Here is a 26,493-nt window from a genome sequence, read left to right on the forward strand (position 1 = left end):
GGGAGGGTGGATTGTGTGTTTTTGTGTGCGGGGGTGTGTGTGGGTGAACCACTTGGATGTATTGCTTTTTGGCAGCATCATCACTGCCTCTTTAAGTAGGGCTATAAAGTATTTTTGCTGACCCAAAACAGATGTAAGTCCCTCTGTCTTACTCCCACTCTGCTCATCCCTCTGCATGTAATGTACACACTCACTAACACATCTTCTTGTTCTGCGTTTATCTCAGTCCTTGAGACGCAGCAAGACATTTTGCCGTTTCAGAACTGTAGACGAGCTGTAAATGTAAATATTTATTTAATGAACACTAACAAAATCAGCATAAAGGAGAATCTAATTAATAATTAAATTCAAAGTTTTACTTTTATGTAACTGGTTTCTCAACTTAAACTTTCTTAGGATACTGCATTTTGAGTGGTCGAGCACACTGCTAAGGTTTTAACCGATGGCCCACAAAATGCTGAGGCTGTCGGCGTATTCCCTTTGCTACATGTTGACACGGAGTACCAAAATCTCTCTCCACTCTTCCCTTCTGTCTCCATCATTCCTCCATGAATCCTTAAAAAGAATTGAGGGAAACTAAGCAAGGAATGGTGAAAGGCAGTTATAAACACTGCTTTGTGGGATCATAACTGCAACACACACACACACACACACGATCACATCTAAAAGCAGGATAGGAACACCTGTGAAGAGGGAAGGCGGGGATACAAAGGATGCACCCTGCTCTCACCCAGTGGTGCTGGAAGGAAGGAACCCAAATTTACCTACACGGGTGGGAATCATCACACACACACAGGTCTCCTGAGATGCCTCCACTGCAGATGAAGGTTTTTATAATTAGAGGAGTACAATGCAGTGACTGTATTTTCACAGAAAACTGACGCACATTAATAATCACAAATCTGGACAAAGACACAGAGTTATTGCATGTGTTGTCCATCCACAACAGAAGCGGCGCACGTCTGTTTTTAAAGTTTCTAAAATGATGCCTTCTAATGTGTTAAGCTTCCACTGTATTATGAGACCCCCTACTCGCAGTCTTTCTCCCGCTCGCTTTGTGCCATTGCTTTTGTGTCCTTCGGCTTCTTGTGAGTCAGGTTAAATGGCTTTCTATTCAGGAGTAAGAAATGTCATCACTTTGTGTGCACTCGTGGGTGTGCGCGAGAGAAGAAGTGCGTACTCTCCGAGAAACGACCACATAAAGGGTAATTGCATCCAAATTGTAAAAAAATAAAAAAGTTCCCATTTAAACTATCCATGTGGTGTCCAGCCATGCAGTTCATTTGATGCTCTGAGCAACACACACACACACACACACACACACACACACACACACACACATGAAATCCTCTTCATCTCCACACTGTTAGGGGGTGATGACAGAAATCTGAGCAGCACAAACTGCCAAATTATTTTTATTGGCACAAACTGCCAATAAAATTATGTTTTCGTGTTCTTTGCGTGAGGACAAGCCAAACACGCGCACACAGCTGATGAGTTTCATTGTTACGCTGGGTGACAGTCGTTCATTACAGTTAAATCCTGACGGCATGAAGTATCATCAAATGGATGAAAGTGACTATTAAAATATGGTGGTGCTTTTCTGGGGGGGCAGTTTTAATGCAATTTATACAACAGATAACAGGATTTTTTGTGTGGTGAACTGTAACAAACCCTCCAAGAAGTCAGTGCTCAGTTTTGTTTTGTTTTTGTTTTCATTACTTTATGTTGGCAGTGACTCGCTAGTCTGTGTATCTGTACATGCACCACTGCAGTCTATGGATGCACACAGGTAATGCTGCATGGACTGTATATTTAAAAAAAAATGCACATAGCCAACACAGCATCCCTCATTTGTCTGTTTTTAAAGCTCTAGCTGAGCGGGTTGGCCATCGGCATCTTGATGTTTTGAAACCGCTCCTCACAAGCAGTGGAGTGGATCTGACTGATGAACTGAGAGCAGACCGTGTGGTGGGGACTTTGCAAGTCAGACCTGCACTAATGCATACCCTGTTATGTCATCTGTTTTCACTCTAATGACATCACCTTGTTTGAAATTAACACACACATCATCCATTCATTTAGAATCACTAGTTAACCTATATGCATGTCTTTGGACAAAAATGTGTATAAAACCAGGACTTTCCTGCTGTGCTAACCACCGCACCACCATATCAGTAAATTGGTAACTTAAGTCATAAATCATAGGACTTGGAACCAGAGAAAATATCCCTGCCAGCTGTTGGGAAGAATGGCTGTTTAAGGCACTTCCACCATAGCTTAAAAGGCTTTTCAGACCCCGAAGCTACATCCATCTTTTATATACAGGCTATAGTTAGCTGTTAACTTAACGCTCAACCCTCTCTCTGTGAATATGCTTACTTTTGTTTTCAGAAAAAAAACAAGATGCCAAAGGCCATGAAGCTAAAGTGAAGGATTGAAAGTGTGCATCCACAGACCGACTAATGCGTGACATCACAGTAGCTACATCCACCTTTTATATACAGTCTATTATACTCACAATGTACAAAATGTTCCCAGAAAATAGTCCCCAGAGAAAATAGTCTGACATATTGCTGGGTTTGTTTGCTTTTCATGGGATAACAAAGTCGTGAGTTATCAGCAGCCTTGTCCTTTAGGGCACTTACACATCTACACACCTACACGCACAGTATAATGTCACAGATTAACCTCAAAGTCAGGAAAGAAGTTAAATTAACCTCTGAAAATCAACTTTCACTTCCTTCATCAGTCTCCGCTTCCCCTTCTCATTTTCTTTGGTTTTGCAGTGATAATTTTGCAGTAACGTCCCTCCCCCCGCTCTCAGCCCTCTCCCTCGGCTTTCATATTGATTTACTCGACATCCCGTGGTCACATTCTTGTGGCGAAGGTTTCCGGCTGAAAACCGCTGACATTTACCTCCCAGTCTCAACATGGCTCATTTAAGCCCCACAGAAGTGCACACATTTAGGGTACCTGCAGTGGCTGTGAAATGTACAGGATGATGTCAGACATTTTAACAGGGAATGGGCTAACGAACCACTTACCTATATGTGAAAAGCGAGGCAAAAGGCTGAATGCTTTGACGATAAGTCATCTCCTGTATCCGGGCAACCACTCACAGTTTGTGACCCTAATGTTGGAGTTTAGATTTTCACTTTGCTGTAAAAGGAAGAACCGGATGGGTGAAGCATAATTTTTTTTCCCAATTGTATATTTGGACATTTGATGTTTTTTGAATGCAGCTTATATTTTTTGAATACCATGTATATAGTATAGTATAGTATAGTATAGTATAATATAGTATATAGTAGTAATATATATATAGTACTGCAGAACTGTGCAACCCCCCCCCCCCCCCCACCCTTTTCTTTTCCCACATGTCTACAGAAGGAAGGAGATGCTCTGTATCTCATTGTACATGTGTATAGTGACAATAAAAGGAATTCTATTCAATTCTATTTTATTTGTATTTTGTTTTTTGGGATTTTGCCTTTATATTATGTTCTCAGTTAAAATCAAACAGCAACATCTCGAGCTGAGAAACTAAGCCAAGATGGAAGTGCCAGAATCTGCACCTTCTCCAATGGCCACTTGAGACTGACTACAAAAGTGAGTCAATTCCCACAGACTCCAATGTGAAAAAATGTTGAAAACAGAATTCAGTATTCAGCCTGGTTTTGTTAGCTGATAGTTGATAGTCTGTGTCTCTGAGAGAGAGCAAGAGGGAGGGAAAACCCCAACAAAACAGCGTGGCAATAGTTCAGAGGTCACCAGATGATAGCATGGTGGCTGTGTTCATCTTTTATTTACAGTTTTTGGGCAAAATTAGCTAGAACCTTGGGGGTAAAAAAGATGTTCATCTAAGAATATATTGTAACCAATGATGAATTATAATTATTTAATTGTTTTAATTTGTGGCTTTTAAGCAGTATAGTCAGATAATCTTTTGCCAAATATAATTTCCAGCAGTTGTGTTGAACCTTTGGTTTTAATTCCTCTGTAAATCTCTTTCCTGTGATCTGTGGATATTGATGTTTCATCAAAAGTTTCCACTTAAGTTAAAACTACTGCATCTTCTTGTTCTGCGTTTATCTCAGTCCTTGAGACGCAGCAAGACATTTTGCCGTTTCAGAACTGTAGACGAGCTGTAAATGTAAATATTTATTTAATGAACACTAACAAAATCAGCATAAAGGAGAATCTAATTAATAATTAAATTCAAAGTTTTACTTTTATGTAACTGGTTTCTCAACTTAAACTTTCTTAGGATACTGCATTTTGAGTGGTCGAGCACACTGCTAAGGTTTTAACCGATGGCCCACAAAATGCTGAGGCTGTCGGCGTATTCCCTTTGCTACATGTTGACACAGAGTACCAAAATCTCTCTCCACTCTTCCCTTCTGTCTCCATCATTCCTCCATGAATCCTTAAAAAGAATTGAGGGAAACTAAGCAAGGAATGGTGAAAGGCAGTTATAAACACTGCTTTGTGGGATCATAACTGCAACACACACACACACACACACACACGATCACATCTAAAAGCAGGATAGGAACACCTGTGAAGAGGGAAGGCGGGGATACAAAGGATGCACCCTGCTCTCACCCAGTGGTGCTGGAAGGAAGGAACCCAAATTTACCTACACGGGTGGGAATCATCACACACACACACCCCTGAGACCCAGGTGTGCACAACTGGGAGGGGCCCGCACCAGCAGGACCACCAGCAGAGCGGCTTAAAGGGATGTGCGGCGATAATTGTGCATGTGAAATTACTAGCAGGGTGCGTCTCTCTTTCCACATTTAGCCATCAATTCTTATTGGATCAAATTATAATTAACAACACATATACAAATATTTATATTTAGAAGTTCTGCACGACGCTGCCAAATGTAGGCTGAGCAACTGGTGCAGTTTTCTCTCAGTAAATGTGCCAAGGCGTCCATGATACATTGCTCAGATGATTTCCTCTGTAAAGTTCAAATGTCATTTAGATGCATGTATTTGCAGACTAGGATGGTAGCTAGACTATTAGAAAATGATTTTACTGCTCCGTTTCTGTTTAAAAGATTCATTTGTTTTATCCCTGACGCGAGAGCTTATATAAACACTTTTATAATTGCCTGCTGATACAAGCCGGTGTGAAATTGCATTAGCATTCTTTCTTTCCCCTCTTCACTTCTGTTTAGTGACTCTTCACTGCTGTCACTGTAGACTGCTGTAACTGGCTGTCTAACTGAGGCACTTAATGTGCTCAAGAGCCAGCTGTCCCTCAAATAACACACTCAATAATTCATATTGCGCGGCGCACGCCACCACACACATGCGCCTTTGTGCGTGCGTGTTGTTAAGATGCAGGTCAGACCCGGAGTTTGTGTGTAAACTCGGCAAGGAGGCAACAACATAAGTGCTGACCAGTCTAGGAGAGGGAATCTTTGCTCGCTAAGGAGGCATTAAAAGTGTGTGTTTGTGTGTGTGTTTGTGCAAAAGAGATAGTGATGGTCACTTTAGGTGTGTATACAAGGAGAGGCTGTGTGTGTATGTGCGTGTGCCCTCTTTACTAATGGAAATCAGATCTCTCATGTGTTGAGCCAGCAGAAGTAGAGCAGGAGATCCATCATGTCAGACCCGGGTCAAAGTAGCAGGCTCTCCAAGTAATTTCCCCGAAATGTTTAGATTCAGCCAAAACTCAGCTCTTTAATTAACTAATAGATTTGCATTTTGAGATCAGATTCAGGATTGTTACACAGGCAAGAAAACTGGTGAGCGTGGCTGGTCAGAGCACTTAAATATCTACATTTGCAAACTTGCGCTTTTCTCCCCAGCGATAGCTACACTCCTGTACGCTGTTTTAAGAGAGTCGTTGAATAATAAGTCTTGAATCGAGTCCAAATAAAGACAAAAGTCCTGATTAGCAAAGTGGAATTGAGCACAATTTCTTCATTAGTCAAAGTTACATGCACGGTCAACGACTCTTTCAGCGCTAGTCAATTATAGAAACTATTCTGATTTGAATGAATTACTATTTTTGGTCCCAAGTGATTTTTGGTTATGCATGCCCTCTCAAAACCTAACAGTGCAACTTTCCCACAGTTTTCTGGGATGAATCAAACAAACTTGTAGAAATATCACTCGTGGAATTATTTCGCTGCAGCCCGAGGCCAATCGCATTATTTACTGACAAGTTTTCAGGGCTTGGCTGTCTTTTTTCTGTCTTTTTTTAAGGTCACATTTTCTACTCATAAGCTAAGTCGTAGTTTAGCAGTAAATCTCAATAAATTCAGGTCCAAGTCATTTTTAAAGTGCTTTCTTGTGAGTGAGAATTCTTGAGAATGATCTATGAAAGAGAAAATACCCATCGAGTGGCAGTTCTATGCCCTCTTAATATCAGGAGTCAGAGGAGAATGGCCAGATTACCTCAAGCAGATTGGAACTAAAATAACCACTTGTTACAGCCAAAGTACGTCTCTGGATGCACAACACATCGACTTGAAGATGACAGGTTACGGCAGCAGAAGATCACACTGGGTGTCACTCCTGTCACCTTAGAACAAGAAACTGAACCTACAATACACACGGGCTCACCAGAACTTAACAGGAGACTGGAAAACCATTGTTTGGTCTGATGAGTCTCGATTTCTGCTGAAATGTTCAGATGTTAGGGTCAGAGCATGGATGAAAGCATGGATCCATCCCGCCTCGTATGACTGGTTCAGGCTGGAGTTGGTGTAATAGTGTGGATGTTATTTTTTTTGCAACACAGTCCGGGCATATTTATTGACTATTCAAAATACATAATCATATACTGGAGGTCTTTTTTAATACATAAATTCTAATATAGTTTTAATTGGGTTGCTGACTTATTGGACTGCTTACCATGTGAAAAACAGCCTGGTCTTGTTTCACAGGCAAAGCTCTGCATAAACAAGCAGTTTACAGTCCAGCACACCTCCTCAGGTGAAGGAAGAGTCTTGTGAAAGTCAGGGGAGACCGCGGCTTCCCAATCCTGGCCGGACTTCATCGTCTTCTCTTTCTGCTCTGCTGCTTTGACAGGCAAAGACCACCCCACCCTTTTTCTTTCCCTCCCCGCTCTGCTCTCCTCTTGTCCACCCCCACAAAAGCCAGATGATGTGCAGGCTCCACAGAGCAGGACTTTCAAACGATATCATTACCATTTCAAAGAACCTGCCGCTGTCTTACAGACCTACAAGCCGTGGTATGCTATAGCTATTGCCACAAACTGCGTCATCACTTTGTACTGTTTTATAGCTAAATGATGGCCAGCTCCTGCATGTTACACATGTCAGACAGTGGGAGGGCAGTGCAGCGTTGCAATTAGGAAAAAGAAATCGATGCTGTGCGCATCCGCAATTGTTGCAGCGGATCCTGTGAAGCATCGCTGCTTCTTGTCAGTGTTTCAAACAAAAGCCTGTTTTGGTTTTTTTCTGCTGTTGTCAATTACATGGCAGATATGGAGCAGAGAAGGACTACAGGCCTCTGAAGATACACACTAAACAACAGTCAAACAGTTAGGAGGACATGATTTTCATCTGATAACTTGCTACCCACAAAAAGAGGCGTCCACACTGTGCCTAAGGAGCTCCGTTAACCCACAAACAGTCTGCCTCATTTAAATACTGCTGAACACAAACACACAAGCACAGGCTTAAGCACCCAGCAGTTCCTCCTGCAACATTAATGTCCTCATTTATCCTCTTATGCACAAATGTCAACCTTTGTTAGCCTTCATCCCTGCCTCTCCCTCTCTGCCACCTTTAGCTGCCCTCCACTCCTTCACTGGCTCATCCCCACCTAAAAAAAACAAAACAAAAATAAAACTCCTTTGTATTTGCTTCCCTGCTTTATACCCAATTCATTACTTCTCCCATACCAGCCTATTCCTTGCCTCCCGTCTGTATTCCCCTCACTGTTTCACACACTCATTTCCATCCCTCCCTCCTCCTCTGCATAGATATTGCACAGTTCTCCAGCAGGCCTGCCTCACTTCTCCCTTGTTTGTTTCATTGTCTTTTTTTCCTCCCCATTTCTCTCCCTCTCTCTACTTGGGGATCCTCTAGTGACATCATCACTTCTACAGTTACCATGGTTTCTGAGAGGAGAAAAAAACCCAAGAGAGATGTAATAACTGTTTGGATCAGACAGACATTCTTTGTGCCAGCGCATCTCTCTCACTCACACACACACACACACACACACACACACACACACACACACACACACACACACACAAAGACAAGGCTGGAGAGAATACAAGGAAACACTCTTTTATTACAGGATCAAGGTACAGTTAGCAGGTTTGTGTGAAACAGTTGTGTGTGTGAGAGGTCAGGTCAGTGTTAACGATGGCTCTGTGTGAACGAACAAGTCTTCGTCGTACAGGTCTTCGTCCAGGTCACCGTCCTCTTCTGTGAAGTAGGTCGGAAAAGGAGGGTTGAGCAGGGTGGACCTTCTGCTCGGTAGCACAGTGTCTCTTACCTGGAACACATAGAAACACCGCTACTTAATTTTCTTAGTGACTAAAAACTTATTTATGAAGCAAAAATATAAATATATATAAAAAAGCAAAAGTCAGGCTACTGAAGATAACGTTACACGTGCAGTGAGGTGTTTTGTTTTGTGAGCGATCGAGCAGCTTTTTAGTGTGATGGACGAGCTGCACGACGGTATCTGATACGTGATTTAGAGTCTCTTATCTTCTCCTCCAGCCTCCTGAAACCGTGCAAAGACAGACTGGACAAATGCCTCGCGTGGGCTGTCTGCTCCTTGATCTTTAACTGAAACCAACATGGCAGCTTCTCCCGAAACTTTCAAAACTAGTCCCGTAAAATGAAAGCATTTGAGGAGAGTAATAAGCCATGTAGTTATCGAATGGGTCTCCATTCTAGATCAATAATCGCTAGTTTCAAAGTCTCTTCCTCGTTTTTAAAGATGGCCAGTTATTTTGTATCCTCCTGGTTTTTTTTACTTTATGCAAGTAAACACCATGCTACCAGAATGCACGAGCTTTCACAGATGATCATCGAAACATCAGTAACTCATACACAAACGCCATCATCTCAGCTCATGGCAGTGTCCTTCCATGCTTTTTTACTCTGAAAATATCGGGGCGAATGTATTACTAGCTTTAAATTCATTGTTGTTCCTCAGAACATAACTTTTCTCCCCTGGCTCTTCAACCTTTTTTTTTTAAATTTCACCTAGACTGGAGCTAATACACCGCCGTACAAATTACCTCCTTTAGTCATTTATAATTGGCGGTCGGTCGTGTACTCTGCTTGAAAACAATTTGCTCCACGAGGAGCATTAAATAAATCACGCTTGGAATTATTTCTGACTGACTAGTTGTCCTATTTAGTGTTTACCATCAGTCTCACTGAACCCTGAAACACAGTGTGTATACAGATGTACGAATTGCAATCACAGACTTCAGCACCTGTGCCCATAAAAATCAAAAACTATGCCTTGATCTCCCCTTTAAGATCACGTCATTGTGCACCTTCACATCACTTCTAGTCGCATTCCAACTGCATCCATCCATCAAGAAACCCACTCTTCCTCCGTCACCTCTTCCATCTCATCTGGTGGTACAGTGAGTGATTTCCAAGCCAGCTGAGAAATAAAATCTCTCCAGTGTGTCCTGCGTTTGCCACAAAACTCCCTCCCTGTAGTACAAGCCCGAAATACCTCGTTTAGGAGGCATTCAGGAAGTATTCTAGTAAGATCCCTGAATCACCTCCAGTGGCTCAATATCGGCTCTTCAAAGCAACCCTTTGAAGGAAACTTGTTTTTATCGCTTGTATTCGTGATCTCATTCTTTCTGTCACTAACTAGAGGTCACGGCGTTTGGTGAGAGTGGAAACACAGACTGACCGGTAAATCACAGCTTCACTTTTAAGCTCAGCTGTCTTCACCACCACAGACCAGCAGACATTTGCATCACAGCTGGCGATGCACCAAAACATTTGTCAGTCTCCTACTCCACATTCACCTGTGCATGGTTTTTACACACTGGATCTCCCTTAAGTGTGTTACATAAAAGTTTCACTTTAAAACTGTTTTGGTAAAAAGGACAATCATGGGGATCCAGATCTACAAAGTACAGTAGGTGGTGAGCACTGATTGTGCAGATGTGGACAAAAACTTTTCAATGCAATGTGAATGGGCAGATGTTGTCCTCACACACCCCAGCTTGGAAGTCTGCATTGATAGTCTGGCCGCAGATGAACTCATGCAGGTGGTCAGAACGGGATTTCCTCGGAGTGAACAGGAATGCTGAAATGCTCACAGCACTTTGCAGTTGCCAAAATTTAAAATTTCCAGCAGCCACAAAACCTTTTGACAGCACCTTTCCATCCCTCCACCCCCTACTCTCCTGACCCCAACATAGAAACCAGTGTCCTAAGTGATTAATCAAACAGTCAGCACTGAAACCAATAATAAAAATTATCATTAATTGCAGCCAGATTTAATTTAAATTAATAAACCATGACTGGTCCTCATGTACAAAGGGACATTAGGGCCCCTCTGAATGATTAAAAAAAAACAATGAACAAGCATTAATAACCTGCATGTGTGTCCTTTGGGGCTGTATAATCTATAATGAATCCAGGCGTGTGTTTGTGTTGCACACAGCTGAGCTGGGTGAAATGCAACACGCATTTGTATTCATTATCGCTTGTCTGCAAAACAAATAATAGCCTGCATCTATGTTTCAGCAATACACACACACAGAAAGCACAACATGCTGAGTATGGAGATGGATGCTTTGGGTAATCCTAACATCGTTAAGGAGCATGCTCCCATTCCCCCACAACACACACACACACACACACACACACACACACACACACCTGATCCAGCACTGTGTCGATGAAGACTGATCACACACTTGTCTCTGTATGAACACTAAGCATGCTGGGGTTGACCTTCGACTTCACACTCCACTTTGACTGTGTATGATTATATTTACCTTCAGTAAGCAGTTCTTGTGCCCGGGGACAGAGCCGTTAACGTACAGCACATTGTACTTGGTATTGACCCTCCATATCTGGAAGCGGGATAGAGAAGAGGCAGATGAAAGAATATTGAGCTGAAATTGCAGGCAAGGACAACCAAGTTTAAAACTAAGGCTCTTTAAGTTTATGTGTGCGCGTGTGTGTGTGTGTGTGTACCTTCAGTCCATAAGCAGTGATGTAGCTGTTGCCCATTTGGCCGGGCATCTTCTTCCCTTTGAAAACTTTAGCTGGATCCTGGAAGCAGACGATGAATATCACACATGTTCATATTAATGGATTTTGGGGAACCAAATGTTCACGTTTGGCATGGATGAACATCGTAACAAGCGTGTGTGTGTGTGTTTGTCTAACCCCTCCTGGTCCAGAAGCTCCCGGTCTGCGATGAGTTTTGGTTTGGCCGTGGGTGGCTGGTTGACCTTTAAATCCCCATCTCTTCATTACACCTTGAAAACCCTTACCGATTCTACAAACAAACACGCACCACAAAGTTTATTTACACACGCTCAGATTTCCAGATTACTTTTATGTTGACATGTTTCTCCAGAAGGTAACAATATTTAAAAAAGGAAAGAAAAAAGGACAGACATGGAATTTCTTGTAAAGTCAAAAACTGAACTCTCTTCAAAACGTGACGCTGGGAAAGGGTAAGAAGCAGGAACAGGAGCCAAGCAGAGGAGCGCCAATGAGGAGCTGGCAGAACATAACTTACGATTTGCCCGTGACGTCCACATACTGGCCAGGACGGAAATGTGCTGCATACAGAGGAGTGCCTGAACATGCAACAAACAAGCCTGCATTACCAATCACGCACAAAAACCTAATAAGTGATCTTTCTTTGCAAAATTCAATGTCATTTCATACCTGGCTTGATGATGGCACTGTCGGAGACTTTAAAGGCAGTGACTTTCTGCTTTGGAGGCACTCCTGCGTTCCTGAATACCTCCATTTGTTTTTCAGACCTCTGTCAGGCATAGTGACGGAGTGCAAGAGAAAAATAAGAAGCAAGGAAATAAGGTGTTAAAAGAAGTAAATGCAGTAAGAAGCAGCTGGACTTTAGCGTTTTCAAATTAACCACGGGCCTGTTATGACTGTATGGGAGCCAAACACACTCGCACACAAAACGCACTCTAACAAGCGTACGCACACACACTTGGCACTGAGAGTCTTTGACATTTGCTTTCACTCGGCTCGCTCTCATCTTAGCGCCTCCAGTCACTCTAAACTCTCTCTCTCTCCCCCCTTCTGTTGACTGAAAATCCGTCTGCCAAAGCCTCTCACTCCAACAAACTCTGCTTCTGAATAAAGAGTGATGTGGCTGTGTGAAAAGGATTCAAAAACAACTTCACGCTGGACAAGTGAAATCCTGACACCGGCCCATTGAGCATGTACTGAGGCCCAGAAAAATAAATGACACCCTAATGTATTCGCACTTGTTCCTTTGTTTTTCATTTAAAAGAAGGAACATTTCGAGCATTTTAAAGCCAAAATCCTCCTTAAGAGGAGATTCTTTTTAAACCTGTTTTGTAGGAGGCAGTATATGTTTATCAGCCAGTGATGCTGTCTTGCTTTTCAATTAATCGTATTATTGACTTCTGAGAGCAGTCATGGGGCCTTAAAGTTTATTACACTAGTTGTTACCAGACATAATTGTCATTTAATTTAATTGTTAACAATTTAATTGATGTTATGCAGCCATCTTCAACCACATGTAGCTGCAGCCCCGACATCATTGTTGAAAACTGTCTGATATAGAGTGAAGAGTGCAGTTATTTAGGAGGAACTCAAGTATAGCTGCTCCTCCACATCGAAAGGAGGCAGGTCCTATGGGGAGAAGGCCACACGGTAGACCCAGGACACACTGGAGTAACTAGGGGGCATTGGTGTTACCCCGGATAAGCTGGAAGATGTGGCTGGGGAGATGGAGGTCTGGGCTCTCTGTTTAGGTTGCTGCCACGGGATAAGCGGAAGAAATTATGGATGGAAGATTTTAACTTCGATTGAGATGGCTGTCATGAATCGTAAAACAATGCGTCATTTGTAATGCGTCATACTTTTCAGCGTTTCTTACCTTTAAACTAGTCTGTTAGTCTACATGTTTCCTTGTTTAGTCGACTAAGAAATGAATCACCATGAAAATCCCTGCTGTGTGTCCTCTTTATGCCATGATGGCAACACATCCGGAAGTGTCAACACACAGTCTAAAGCAAAGTTTAGCGTTCTCTCCCCAGCAGAACACTGCATAGTAATGAGGTGAGTGATGTCACTCATTTACACCCATCTTGTTTATTAATAATGTGTTTGATGGGTGCAAAATACAATCATTGATTGTTAACTGGAATTTCCATATGAAATTACCAATTCATTTCCATTTGGGGGGGAAGGAGATGACAAAGTTATGCATCCATAAAGCTGTCGCACTGATGAAATATAGCGAGAACTAACAAATACGCGTTAGGTCTGTACAGTATGGCTGAGCGATGTTTTCAACTCGTGAGTCAGCTGCATGTGGCACACATCGTTCAGTCGTGGACACTCAACACTTTGACAGGATAAAGTGTTTGGCAGCAGAGGCTGGTGTTGCAATTCAGTACAAACTCAACACTTTATCACCAGCTCAGGCCTCGTGTGAACACTCACCACAGCTTGACAGAATGAAAAAAATATGCTTTGTGAAAAGTACGAAACACTTAACATGAATTGCCGTTTTTAAAGGCCAGTGGCCACCTTTGCAGGATTGTTCTCCGAAAGCATAACCAGCGTGAAGCGCTGTCAAATGCACAAATTCAACCACACTTCTTCTACTTACGTGGAATGGGGACACATTTTTTCCTCCTACAATGAGAGCAGCAGAGTGTCCATCGTATTCTTCTTTGGACAGGTACTTTATTATGTGACAATCCTGCACCTGGAGAAAACAGATGCTGCATTATCAATCAGGTAGACAGCGCTGCCGCTGTACTTAATCTAATAAGAGCCAGGGCCACAGTCGTGATGAACGATGATAGAAATAGATGGTGGAAGAGTCTGGTGCAATATAATAATAACAATCAGCAAAGAGATAAATTCATCAAGATACATTACTGTAACAACAACTTTGCATCATTATGCACATTGTACAGTGTGTGCGATATCTGCACAACTGATGAAGGACATACACCACGTTAAAGTTTCATAACTTCTTTTAAAACCCACCATTTTAACCTGCCCTCCTGCTCTCGTTCCATTTGTTATGACGAGCCTTCAGCTTCAGTTCAGATAAAAACATGAACCCAAAAGCTAAAGTGGTGGGAGTAATTTCAATATTCAACTTGTCATCTTCTCTTTTTTTGTGTAGACCATTAACATTTCAGCTGAAGAGAAAATGACTAACTGTGACTGAAGTGAGTCAGCAGATGGGGATATGAGTTTCTTGATTGCCTTGAATCTCATATTAAAGAGAGGCGATGACAAAATTCAAATATCTGTCCAACTGTTACCACTGACATTTCACTGAAAGTAAAATGCAAGTCGTGATCAATAAAGAGCAAAATGAGCACAAGCAGCCAGTGGTCGCTTCAGTTTACTTTAATGACAGATAAATCGATGGGAATAAAACGTGGTCTGAATAAAGCAAACATTTAGTATCTGCTCCTCACATCTTGCTGTAAAAGAGGACGAGCTTAAATGTAACATCAAAGTCTGAAGGTGAGATTTTGAGTCCTAACTTTGCTATTCTTTCTCTCCACTATATTGAATAATCCAATTCATTAAGTTCACACATACATAATATCACTCCTGAACACCTGAAGACTATCTGCAGCTATTATGGATCAAAGCTAAGCCACAGCGGAAGTGTGATACCTGTAACATGGTGACTACATGTCTTTCGCCTGTTTTCGTCCAGACAGGCACCATCCCCAACTTCACAGCAACTAACCCGACTCTTCGGCTCCCTGGTGAGAGAACAGAGGAAAACGTGCTGAAGTTGCCAAGTGGATGGAAACGAGAACCATAACGAACACGGCTCTAACTAATGGTTGCACCCACCTTCTGTCCACTCATCTCGAGGCCACGGCTCGTCTTTGAGTGGGTTGAGCTTTTCAGCCGTTTGCCGTCTGTATTCCTCTGCCATGCTCTTCCTCATGTACTCCTGGTTGTCCTCTGTTAGGTTTTCCTCAAACCATGTTGTGGTTTTCACTGTCCTGATACAACCAACCAGCAGGGCAGGACTGAAAGAGAAAACAAGCCATGTAACGCCCACAGTTAGAACAACAATGGTCAGACACACTTGCTTCCTAACAACATTACCACAGCCAAATATTTTAAAATAGCAAGAAAATAATCATTTTAATACTGTTATGTTGGTGTATGCTCATATTAAGCAGTAACTGTATTAAGCTTTAAATGACAAGATCTACAAGTAATCCTCTTCCTTCTAGCGTTTGTCCCGCATGGCAGGGTCCGCTTTGCGGCAAATCCGTCTCCATTTGGCACGACCGAGGGCGTCTTCCTTTATTCTATCCATCCACCAGTTCTTCGGCCTGCCACGGGGTCGCTGGCCACCGGGCTCAAGCCTCATTGCAGTTTTTGCCACTGAGCTGTCGCCTGAGCGTAATACGTGTCCGTACCACCGTAGCTGTGCCTTGTGCATTTTCTCCGTGATTGGTGCGATGCCGAGCCGCTTTCTGACGTCTTCATTCATGACTTGGTCCCAATGCGTGAGGCCTTGACACCATCCATACAGGGCAACTGGGCAGACTACAGTCTTGTAAATCTTCACCTTGAGATGGTCTGGCATTCGACGGTTGCATAGCACATCCGTCACTTGACGCCACTTCATCCATGCGGCATTGACCCCAGCTTGCACGTCTGGAAGAATATCCCCGTCGCCACTGATCATCGATCCCAAGTACTTGAATCGGTCGGCCTTCTTCAGGTCTTCCCCGTCGATGTTAATGGTGCCATCAGTTTGGGGACAAGCTTCCATGTACTTGATCTTCTTGACGTTGAGTCTCAAACCATGATCGGCCAGGTGCATCTCATGGTTTGAGACTCAACATCCATGAGTCTCAAACCATGAGACGCGACAAGATATACAAGTAATCCCTGTAAGGAAAAAAGACCCTCAGGCTTCAGATTGCCCTAAACACTCAATTTTCCCCACACTTGGCCCTGTACGATTTCAGCAATAGCACATATCCCTAATAAAGTCATCTCAGGCAATCAGCACTAACTCTGAGCATAAACGTCCCACCCTATGCCACTGAAAAATCATTTTAAGTTTCAGTTTAATTTCTGAATCACTATCTCAAAATTTCAACTTGATAACTCAAGATTTCAAGTTATTTCCTCAGAGGTTTGCATTAATAAGCTGAAATTTTTGGAAAACCCCAAACTCTGACTTATGAATGCTAAAAAAAAATAAAAAACTTTTAGTGGCAGAAAAAAAATGTCCACCTGTCTTCTGCTCAGACTTTCTGTTTATGAGCTGCAGCCAACAAGAAGAAAGCTGGTTTAAGGAAAAAAGAACTAAATGACTTGCTTCTGACAATGGATGAACTGGGACAGCACCAAAGCCCAGTACATACAAAACAATGATTCATTCAAAGCTTCTCTGATAGAAATAGGTCCACAATAGATCCACATTAATGCACTGAAAATCCTTAAAGCACCACTGGATAATCTACACTGAAATTTGCCTCACTGCTTCAGATCTCAAACTACTCATCAATTTTAGTTTACTTAGCTAAAAAAACACAACAAAAAACACTCATCAGTCTGCTGCTGCAGTGAGTCGGGTCATTGCAGTGTCCTTGCTGATGCATTAACAAACAGGTCCGGACATTTACATAGACAGTTTGAGAATATCAAGTGTCACATGGGACTGAGTGAAGCCTGGTGGCTCGTTGTTAGTTCAAAGTATTCTTGCCTGCCTGCAGAGGGACATCAATATTCCTGATCTGCAGTGTTACAGGTTAATGTGCAACTGTAATGATGAAATCTGTCTCTAACAGTCATAAAAGACTTTTGTTCCCAAATTCAGCAATCACATAACATAGCTATTAATCAAAAAAGGTATATTTTTACAGAAGGTCTTCTTGAAACCTGCACTTTCATAGGAAAAAAGGACAAAAGCAAAATGAAGAGGCTTATAGCATCATACAGAATAAAGGAAATGTTGATATTTCCTTAAACTTTGCTTTTTGGTATTAAATATAATATTTCAAACAAAGGTTGGTATCAGACATCTTTGTTAACCACTGCTAAATAACCAGACTCTTGATATTTATCTATAAATAAGATTACTTTATTCCTCTGGCACATAAGGAGGAACGAATACCAAGATATCACAAAAAAACAAAAACAAACAAACAAACAGTACAACAGCTGTATTACCTAGAAATTCCCTGCTCTGTAAAGTAGGCAGGTGTCTCTATTGACATGTTTCTGTTTATTGGGGTTTAATTTCAGGTGATGGCAGTTATGGCAGTTGTGGCAGAGGTGGTGAGGAGGTCCTTAAGTATGGATGTCATACATATTCTACGTTGTGTGTGTGTGTGTGTGTGTGTTAGAAAAAATCGCTGTCTGAATGCTTGTGTGACTGGGTGAATATTATTTGTAATATGAAACGCATTGAGTGCTCAACATGAGCAAAAAGGCGCTACAGGAGCATCACAAAAGTAAAATACTGAGGATATTAATACTTTAACTTCATACAGAGAGTGAATTTAGTGTTTTTACAACTACAAAACTAACATTTTAACTACTGATTTTATCTATTGTTCTGATTTTATCTGTTTTGATTTTATATACTGTTTTGTTTGTTTGTTTGTTAATTAGTTAGCTTGTTTTAATCAATTTTAAATCATGCTTTTTATTTGTTTTTGTTTCTAATGTCTCCGTAAAACACTTTGAATCACCTTGTTGCTGAATTGTGCTATACAAATAAACTTGCCTTGCCTTACAATGTTGATGAATATGTTACTGTACTGGCTGGGACTGTGGAGTAATTTTATGCTCTCTATAACAACCGCTCATTATCAAGCATGTCATGTAGAGCATTAAAGATGGGAAAAGACTACTTTATAAACCATTAAGTGAAAGTCAAACAGTATGTTAGATCAAACGGGGGAATCTCAGAAACGACAGGAGATGATAAATCTCATTCCTCTACTAGGAACAGAGGCGGTTTATTACGTTACTATTTTAAAGAGACAAACTCGAGATATTAAGCTTAAAGCTTATGAAATTGCAAAATTAAACAGCAATGTCACCCTGTGGTGTCCAAGCTTCAAACTGCAGCTTATGTTAGCATGGCTAGCCCGTTAGCATCCTTACCGTTCTGCTGTTGCACGAGGAGGGATGACACGAGTACCCCGCAGAAGAAAAAGAAACCGGCAGGTCGACGCGGCCATTGCGCTCTCTAAACTACACACTTATACATATAGAATTAAACCTACAGAAGGATGACAAGCCTTCACTGAGGACTCTCATACACGCCTTAGTTTTCTGTGTAAATGTCACCCTGCATACTTCCGGTGCTCAATCATAACAGCTCCGTAGAACCGGTGCTCAGGGCAAAGGTTCCGCTCATGGCAGCCATCCTAACGGGATAACACAATAAACAGGGGCGTATCCAGATTAATTGTTATTTATTTATTTTATTTGGGTGACAAGTGGAAAAAACAAGTATTCAGGCTTCAAGTAAAATTAAAAGTTATGTTAAAGTAGCTAAAGTAACCATACAGTGCCATTTATATACTGTATTTATTATTGGATCATAATTATTTATCCTTGACTAACTGTCCAGAGTGTAGCCCGCCTCTCGCAGTCTGACAGCTGAGATAGGCTTGAAGTTGATAGTCATGAAACCAAAACCAAACCAATGTGTGATATAGATGAGGACTATGAAGGAAATGAATGGATGGATAATTACTGATTCACTGATATGTGGATATCTCTTTAATATCCCACCTGTTGAAGAATGAACATGAACACAGGACAAAATAATAATAATAAAGATAATTTTTTTTTAAATGCTAAATTTCACTTTCACCTTACATAGTTGTTCAGTTATGCTAGCAGGTTTTGTCTAGTTTTCATTTAAATGTTGATGTTCAGTGAAGTGCAAAAATATCAAATAATAATAATAATAATAATAATAATAATAATAATAATTATTATTATTATTATTATAATTATTATTATTATTATTAGTAGTAGTAGCAGTATTGCTACTTGTTATAATTCAGGTCAGCTAAAGTACTAGACTAGACATTTTTAAGTGGTTACTTTCAGAAGCCAATACCACAGTTGTTGTTGATTGTCCATGGCTGCAGACTCCCTGGTTAAGAGCGGAGCTGAACCGCTGCTGTTTGTCATTCCCGTGCTGTCTTTTCCAGATTTCCTGTCTTACTTCACTGGAAGTCTAACAGACAGGCAAAATGCCAAGGAAAAAAGAAGTTTTTATGTGACTCCTATGCTGTGAAGCTGATATTTCTGGTCTCTTCTGATGGGGCTTATCTATGATAGGGAAAGAGATATTAAAGGTTCATGAGCTGAATACAGATCTGACTACCAGAGCCCGAGGCACGCTTGGAGTGTCCTCTTAGGACAGCCCAACTTTGGCTCGCATTAATTAAACTGTATGGAGATTAGTGAAATAATTTATTCTAGCATTTTAATGTCTGTCTAGGAACGAGTGAAGGAAAGGCAGGCATGTCAGTGTAGGTGTCTGTGGGCTGATGGTTTTTAGCAGTGTGTGAAAAGTGTGTGGCATTTGGAGCTGTTGTGGAGTACGAGCTAATTTAATAACACGGCTGGCCATGTGGATTTTATTATAAATCCAGATCTTTGGCAGGGGTTATCAGAACTGTTACATAGTATTTGACATTTACACAATATGTTCTTGTTTTTTGTCACTATAAGGAAGACATCCCGTCATAAAAGATCACACTAAAATGAGAAAACCAAAGGGTCTTTATTATAATCAACATGCAGAATACAGAAGAAAAAAACATTTTCAGCTCACAGATGAGTATCTACCACACAAGCGTTTCTATCCTCCCAAAACTCTTTACAATGTAAGAAGGTTATTAAGAAATTATTACAATTATTCAGTTGTTCATTCCATTTAGCAAAATGTCAAACAAATCTGTAGAAAAGAACCCCAAACACCAAAGACAACCCCAAATCTCACACAAATGACAAGATACTTTATTTCATAACTAGCAAGCAACTACTAGAAAAGGGGAATTAACAGGAGCTGAATAATGCATGCATTTATGCAGTACACAAACAGAAATGCTATCAATCCTATAAATAACATTTGCAATGCTAATTCTAAGCATTTCGGGTTATGCATCTCACATATTAGGTTCTATGCTGACAGATAGTTTGGTCTATGCACTTGCTAGTTATCTAAATAAGGTAAGAGTGTCATTCTTTCCCCCAGTGAGCTAAGGTCTGCATATGCATGCTGTTTCAGAAGACTGTTCTTATTTCTATAAATACCTTTTTTAATGTACAGTAGATAATACAGCAGTTAATTTCCCAGGTGATGCCACTGTGGCCAAACATGCAATAGTCACCAATAGAGTAGTTCAATTTGTATCACCAGAACGAGCTAATTCTCTGAGCTAGTCTACTGTATGTAGTATTGTTTTGTGTACATGTTTGTTTGCGTATGTGTGTGCTTGTGCTTTTGGACACGTATACGTTTTATACAGTACTTAAATGTAGATATAGGATTCATACATGTATATGTAATTGTATGTATGTGTGCACTCAGTCCATTGTCAGGGGCTGAAGGTTCTTGTGGACTCATAATCTGACATGCACTTGGGTTTAATTCCTTTCGCGTTGTAGTAATCTACCACCTGGTTAGGGACTTCTGCCAAAACACTCTTAGCGAGGGCAGCAGGGGAGGCCTGGAAAAACAAACAGAGACACAAGAGGAGACAGGTCACTAATACACCAGTAACACCACGCATGCCTGAGTCGAGGATGCTGCTGAGTTTGATGCTGACAAAGGTTTAGACCAGTGAGACTGATGTGACCAGACGAGCTCATCTGAAAACCTCAAAACATCCCTTCTCACCTTTATGTTCCGTTACACCCTGGCCTGGTTTATATTTTCTGCATCCATGCTGTAAAACGCCTAAGAGGCAAGTACATCACATCCTGTACAAAAGCACTCAGTAGGCTGCAACAATAAGCAACTATTTGCATTAGACCTTGCTAAGTACACCAGTGGAAAACAGTCCAGTTGTTCCAATGTTGTGATTTAATTACTTCTTTTTAAAATTTGGGTCGGCTGACAAAAGTCTGTGGCAACTTCCTGAGAAGCACTTTAAAAATATGAGTGGAAATACATTTTCAAACAAAGCCAAATTCACTTACTTGACATTATTAAATTAATGTGAGCTGTGAAGATGCCTGCTGTAAAAGTCATAAAAGTCAAACCGTGACTGTCAACATCTTATTTTCTCCAAATTCAAAGTGGGGATTAGATGGTTATACGAAGGGATTTGGTGAGTAGTTCATGACATGTCAGCTACTGACAGCGCTTTTAAATCTCTATTTGACCTTTTTACTTACTGCTCAACATATACACTCTTAATTCCACTTCATTAGGTACATTGTGCTAGTACTGGGTTGAAACCCCATTTTTCCTTCAGAATTGTCTTAATTCTCAATGGCGTGGCCTCAACAAGGTGCTGAAAACATTCTTCAGACATTTTGGTCTGTATTGACATGAAACAGTTACTGCAGATTTGTGGGTTATACATCCATGATACAAATATCCTGCTGCACCACATCCCAAAGGTGCTCTACTGGAGACCAGGCAGGCTTCGGTATTTAAATGGTGCACAGTCGGTATTATGCATTTAATGTCAAGGAAAATAAGACGCTTTGTAAACCGTGTGGAGCAACTTTCACAGCAACAGCATGACAAACTTTTACACTTTATATTTTAGTCAACTGAATCCACTTTAGAGTTAGTCTACAATAACCATATGATATTTAGTTGACTAAAACTAGACTAAGACTATAAGAAAAATAGACTAAATTATGACTCAAACTAAATAGCTTAATACTCAAAAGAATATGAATAAAACTAAATCAAAATGAACACCGTTCTTCTGCAGATCTGTTCTGTAACAAGTGCTTATTTAAGTTACGTTCATCTCGGCTCGAAGCATTGTGGCCGTTCTGAATATTTTCTCTTTTTCAGACTATTCTCTGTAAACCCTAGAGATCGCTGTGCAAGTAAACCCCAGAAGACGAGCAGTTTCCAAAATACTCAGACCAGCCTGTCTGGCACCAACAACCTTGCCAGGTTCAAAGTCACCTTTTTTCCCCACATTCTGATGCTCAGTTTGAACTTCAGCAAGCTGTCTTGACCATGTTTACATGCGTAAATGCATTGGGTTGCTGCTATGTGATTGGCCGATTAGATATTCGTGTTAACCAACAGTTACATGGTTGTGTCTAATTAAGTGAATCCCTAAATTAAAAAGATTAAGAAGATGCTTAATAAAGAATGACAAGAATAGATAGTTGACTAAGTCTTTTAAAAATGTGTAAAATATACAATAGTCGTGTATATTACTGAAGAAAGAATGAAAAGAAATCCTTATCCTTTCCTCCAGCACATGTATTAACACACATTGTTACACACGGGCACACACACATACTGCCACAGCACTCACACTTCAGAATCCTCAAAGTCAGAGAGTCTGTCGTACTCCGTCTCACATAATTCCCCGAGACAATGCATCATCAAAGTGCTCCCACCCCAACCTCCTCACCCTTCCTCCTCCTCCTCCTCTCATTTCCACCCTGCCTCATGCTTTCTCCTCTCTGCTCCTATCTACCTGTTATCCCCCACTCTGCCTGTCACCCAGCAGCTCCGTCCTGCTAATCCCCTCTGAAAAGAAACGACAGAGCAGAAAATCACCTCTCCACCTCTGTCACACACTCCCTCGCTCCCTTTTGTCTTTAGCTCCGGTCTCCTGCTGACCTCCTTCCAACACCAGCACCACCACCCATGGGCTGTCTCACATCCTCCACCCATCATCACCCTTCCTTCTCCTCTCAGTATGTCTCTGTCTGTCTTCATACGCGTCCATGCGGCATGTTCCTACTCCTTCCTCCCTTTCTATTACTGCGTAATTGTTTAATTTCCTGACTTGTCATAGATCAAGCTCACCATAACGAACCCAGCCAAACACATCTGGTCAAAGGCAGGCAAAATTAATGCCAAGACAGAGACACACACAAACACGCACATAAAAACACACAGAGAGGGCCGATAGCCAATAGTTGATGAATTCTGACGAGCAAACCGAGCACGTTACGCCCACACAGTCACACTTTCAATCCCCTGAATACTGTAATCATATCCCCCACACACAAGACAGAAATTCAGAGTACAAATAAAATCCCAACACCTAACACTGAAATTGGTGTTCACAAATATATACACAACATTTGTGTTCTTCTGATTGTGTTTTTGTTTTGTTTAGTCTTAAATTACATTTTATTATTGTGCGATTTTGTTACTTGTCGTACTTTCTCAGTTTGCACTTGCCTTTGCATATTATACTACATAAAATATAATTTAATATGAGAATTTTATATCCCCTCGCTTTTTTAAACCACATAAAGTGGGAGAGACGTCTGATTTTATTTGAAAGTTACTGTTGCAATCTGCATGCTATTTGAGATTAATTGCCATTTACCGTATATTTGTTTTTGAGTCTCAAGTCTGTTTTGGTCAGATCGAATACAGCAATATAACAGAACTATGAATTGAATTCATTTTCATTGGAATGAAGTGGAAATGTTTATTAACTATAATTTATTCTGAAGGAGGCACAGCTGCTGAGGTTCTGAAGCTTGTCTTCATGTGGGGATAATTAGTGATATCCCAAACAGTTTTTTTTTTATTGCCATGATCCAAATCTTTTAGTATTAATGTGTCTTGAGACCAATTCAGTACTTATATCTACTTTAAAAACATGCATATGTAGGTCAGTGACGTGACATGCATATTTCAGTATATATATGTATATATATATATATATATACATATATATATATACACATATATATACACACTCTTAATATGTTTAAATAAAATTTATAGAATTTATAACAATAAATTAATTAAATGTATTAACTAATAAAATAAAAATAAGTGACATTTCTTTCTGTTCGATCCTGTGTTCGATGAAATATGCCAGACTGTGCGAACCCTGGGATTTGAGAACAATAAAACTGGATGGTCAAAACAGTTTTACTTGTCTCATCAGCAAACTTTTGGTAATTACGTATGCTGAGTGGCACTGTAGTGCAGAGGTTAACACATTTATCTAACACCCAGAGGAGGTACACATCCCTTGGAGGGTTAGGAAGAGAGGAAGGGCATCCAGTGTAAAAATGTGCCACATCAAATATGTGCATATTCAGTAGAAGATATTTATGTATTTGATTATTTCAACAGCTAAAAAGAAAATTCTGCCAGAGTTTAAACAACATTTTTTAAATCTTCTTAAAAGACTTAATTTTGAGTTTTAGATAGCATATTATATATATTATATTATATATTATTTAAATGCACTGGAAATGTATTGAACCCTAGACTCCCTGGATGGAATCTAGGGGCTGTAGTCTGTCATCGGGTGAGAGGGGTGTACTTCCTGGACAGGTAGCACAGTCTGTTGCAGCACAGTCAGAGACAAACAACCTACAGCCAGTTTAGAATCACCAATTAGCCTAACCCCAAGCATGTCTTTGAACTGTGGGAGGAAACCCATGCTGATGTGAGGAGAACATGTCTACAATCCACACAAAGGCCCCAGGATTCCAGGCCAGGACCTTCTTGCTGTGAGGTGAGCGGTAAACCGCTAAACATCGACGTGCCACCACTGAAATGTGTTTAAACTTAAAAGCTTTTATAGAATAAACTGTTACAAGTCATTAATTTAATACTGCATGTGACTTGACTGACCCGTATACCTCGCAATGTACAAAACAAAAACAAATTAAAAAAAACATCAGTGCTTTAAATAGGCTCTCGTCAAAGCAACCGTTTTGACTTGAAATAGTCGGGATACACAGGTGTTACTAATCACATTAAGGCTCTGTGCCCAAATACAACAAAACTACCATTAATCTCATTAGTGCTTCCCTGCTGTTTCTTTTTCTAAATGTCTGCTGTAAAACAGCCCTATCATAATTAAGATCTTTTAGACACGAGGCATGAAATTGAATGGGACTTGTGGATAACTGAATGTTGGAGTAGTACAGCTGGATGAGCTGAGTGATAGTTATAGCCTTTTTAGTAGTGATCAAAACATCTTCCCTCCATGTCAGTAACCTCCTTAAATTTCCAGTGCTTTAATGTTGCTGAGAAAGCTTTAATGTGCTAAATCAGGGGCGTCAAACTCCAGTCCTCGAGGTTCGTTGTCCTCAAACTTTTACACGTGTCCCTGCTGCAACACACCTGAATAAAATTAGCAGTTCATTAGCAAGACTGTAGAACTTGACTGCATGCTGAGGTGGCAATTCAGCAATTTCATTCATGTTACATCAGCTCATGAGTGAATGAACATGGTGCAATAAAAATCCTTTTAGCAGTACAATTTTCCAAACACTTACATTTATACATGTATTTGAATTTACTTGACTAGGGTTGACTGCATGCCACCTCAGCATGGAGTCAAGTTGCCAATGACCTACTAATTTTATTCAGGAGTGCTGCAGCAGGGACACATGTAAAGGTTTGAGGACACCGGTCCTCGAGGACTGGAGTTTGACACCTGTGTACTAAATTAACCAGTCAGAGCTTTTTGACCAAAACCCTCTCAACCACCACCTACATGCTTAAAGTCCTTGAAAGGGACAAACTGGACGATGTCGCGGAGGACAGGCTCGCCCTTGGGCGAACGCAGAATCCCGTCGTCGCCGTCCAGGATCTGCATGTCTGTGAAGTCTGCGTTGCCCACACCAACAATGATGACAGACATGGGCAGGTGAGAGGCGTGCACGATGGCCTCTCGCGTGTCGGCCATGTCAGTGATGACGCCGTCCGTCAGGATCAGCAGGATGAAGTATTCCTGGTGAGACATAGGTAAAGGGGGTGAGGGGAAGGAGGGGTATTTGTGGGTGGAAGGGGGAGAAATGAAGAATACATGTTCAATTAAATTTGTGTTTTAAAAATGGCTTCTTGTCAGGGGCTAATTTGAATAAAACTCATTTTAATCCACCAGAGAGAAGCAGTAGGCATTAAGTCAGAGACGAATTTCTGCTCTAAAATTTATGACCAGAATTAAATTAATATCAATCGCTCCAAGTTCTTTTCAATTCATCTTTTTTTTCTTTTTTGATTCATCCTTTAATTTCTTTTTGTCTTTTTATTACTATTTGTCTTTTGCTTCTCTCCATGTGTGCCAGTGCAAACATCAACA

At 40.9% G+C, this 26,493-nt stretch overlaps 2 protein-coding genes across 3 annotated transcripts in view; both read right to left on the minus strand.

Annotated features, from left to right (window-relative positions):
- Nucleotides 1–8,273: 8,273 nt before the first annotated feature.
- mrpl3 (mitochondrial ribosomal protein L3) lies at nucleotides 8,274–18,604 on the minus strand. The gene is made up of 10 exons (XM_082520564.1): nucleotides 18,356–18,604; nucleotides 15,065–15,246; nucleotides 14,879–14,970; nucleotides 13,845–13,943; nucleotides 11,900–11,999; nucleotides 11,748–11,808; nucleotides 11,390–11,501; nucleotides 11,195–11,272; nucleotides 10,993–11,070; nucleotides 8,274–8,498 (listed from the first exon to the last, which is right to left on the minus strand). Exons 1-10 carry the CDS (start codon nucleotides 18,430–18,432, stop codon nucleotides 8,349–8,351), a joined length of 1,029 nt encoding a protein of 342 aa, XP_082376690.1. The 5' UTR covers nucleotides 18,433–18,604; the 3' UTR covers nucleotides 8,274–8,348.
- Nucleotides 18,605–19,980: 1,376 nt separating this feature from the next.
- The window catches only part of cpne4b (copine IVb), a 28,605-nt gene continuing 22,092 nt past the window's right edge, over nucleotides 19,981–26,493 (minus strand). For both annotated transcript variants that reach the window (XM_082520485.1, XM_082520484.1), the window contains exons 15-16: nucleotides 25,906–26,142; nucleotides 19,981–20,946 (exon numbers count right to left, since the gene is read on the minus strand). In XM_082520485.1, coding sequence (XP_082376611.1) covers nucleotides 20,815–20,946; nucleotides 25,906–26,142 — 369 coding nt within the window. In that variant the 3' untranslated portion in view covers nucleotides 19,981–20,814. The remainder of the gene's footprint in view (nucleotides 20,947–25,905; nucleotides 26,143–26,493) is intronic.

Source organism: Aulonocara stuartgranti (assembly GCF_965226115.1).
Source record: "Aulonocara stuartgranti genome assembly, chromosome: 22".
NCBI lineage: Eukaryota > Metazoa > Chordata > Actinopteri > Cichliformes > Cichlidae > Aulonocara > Aulonocara stuartgranti.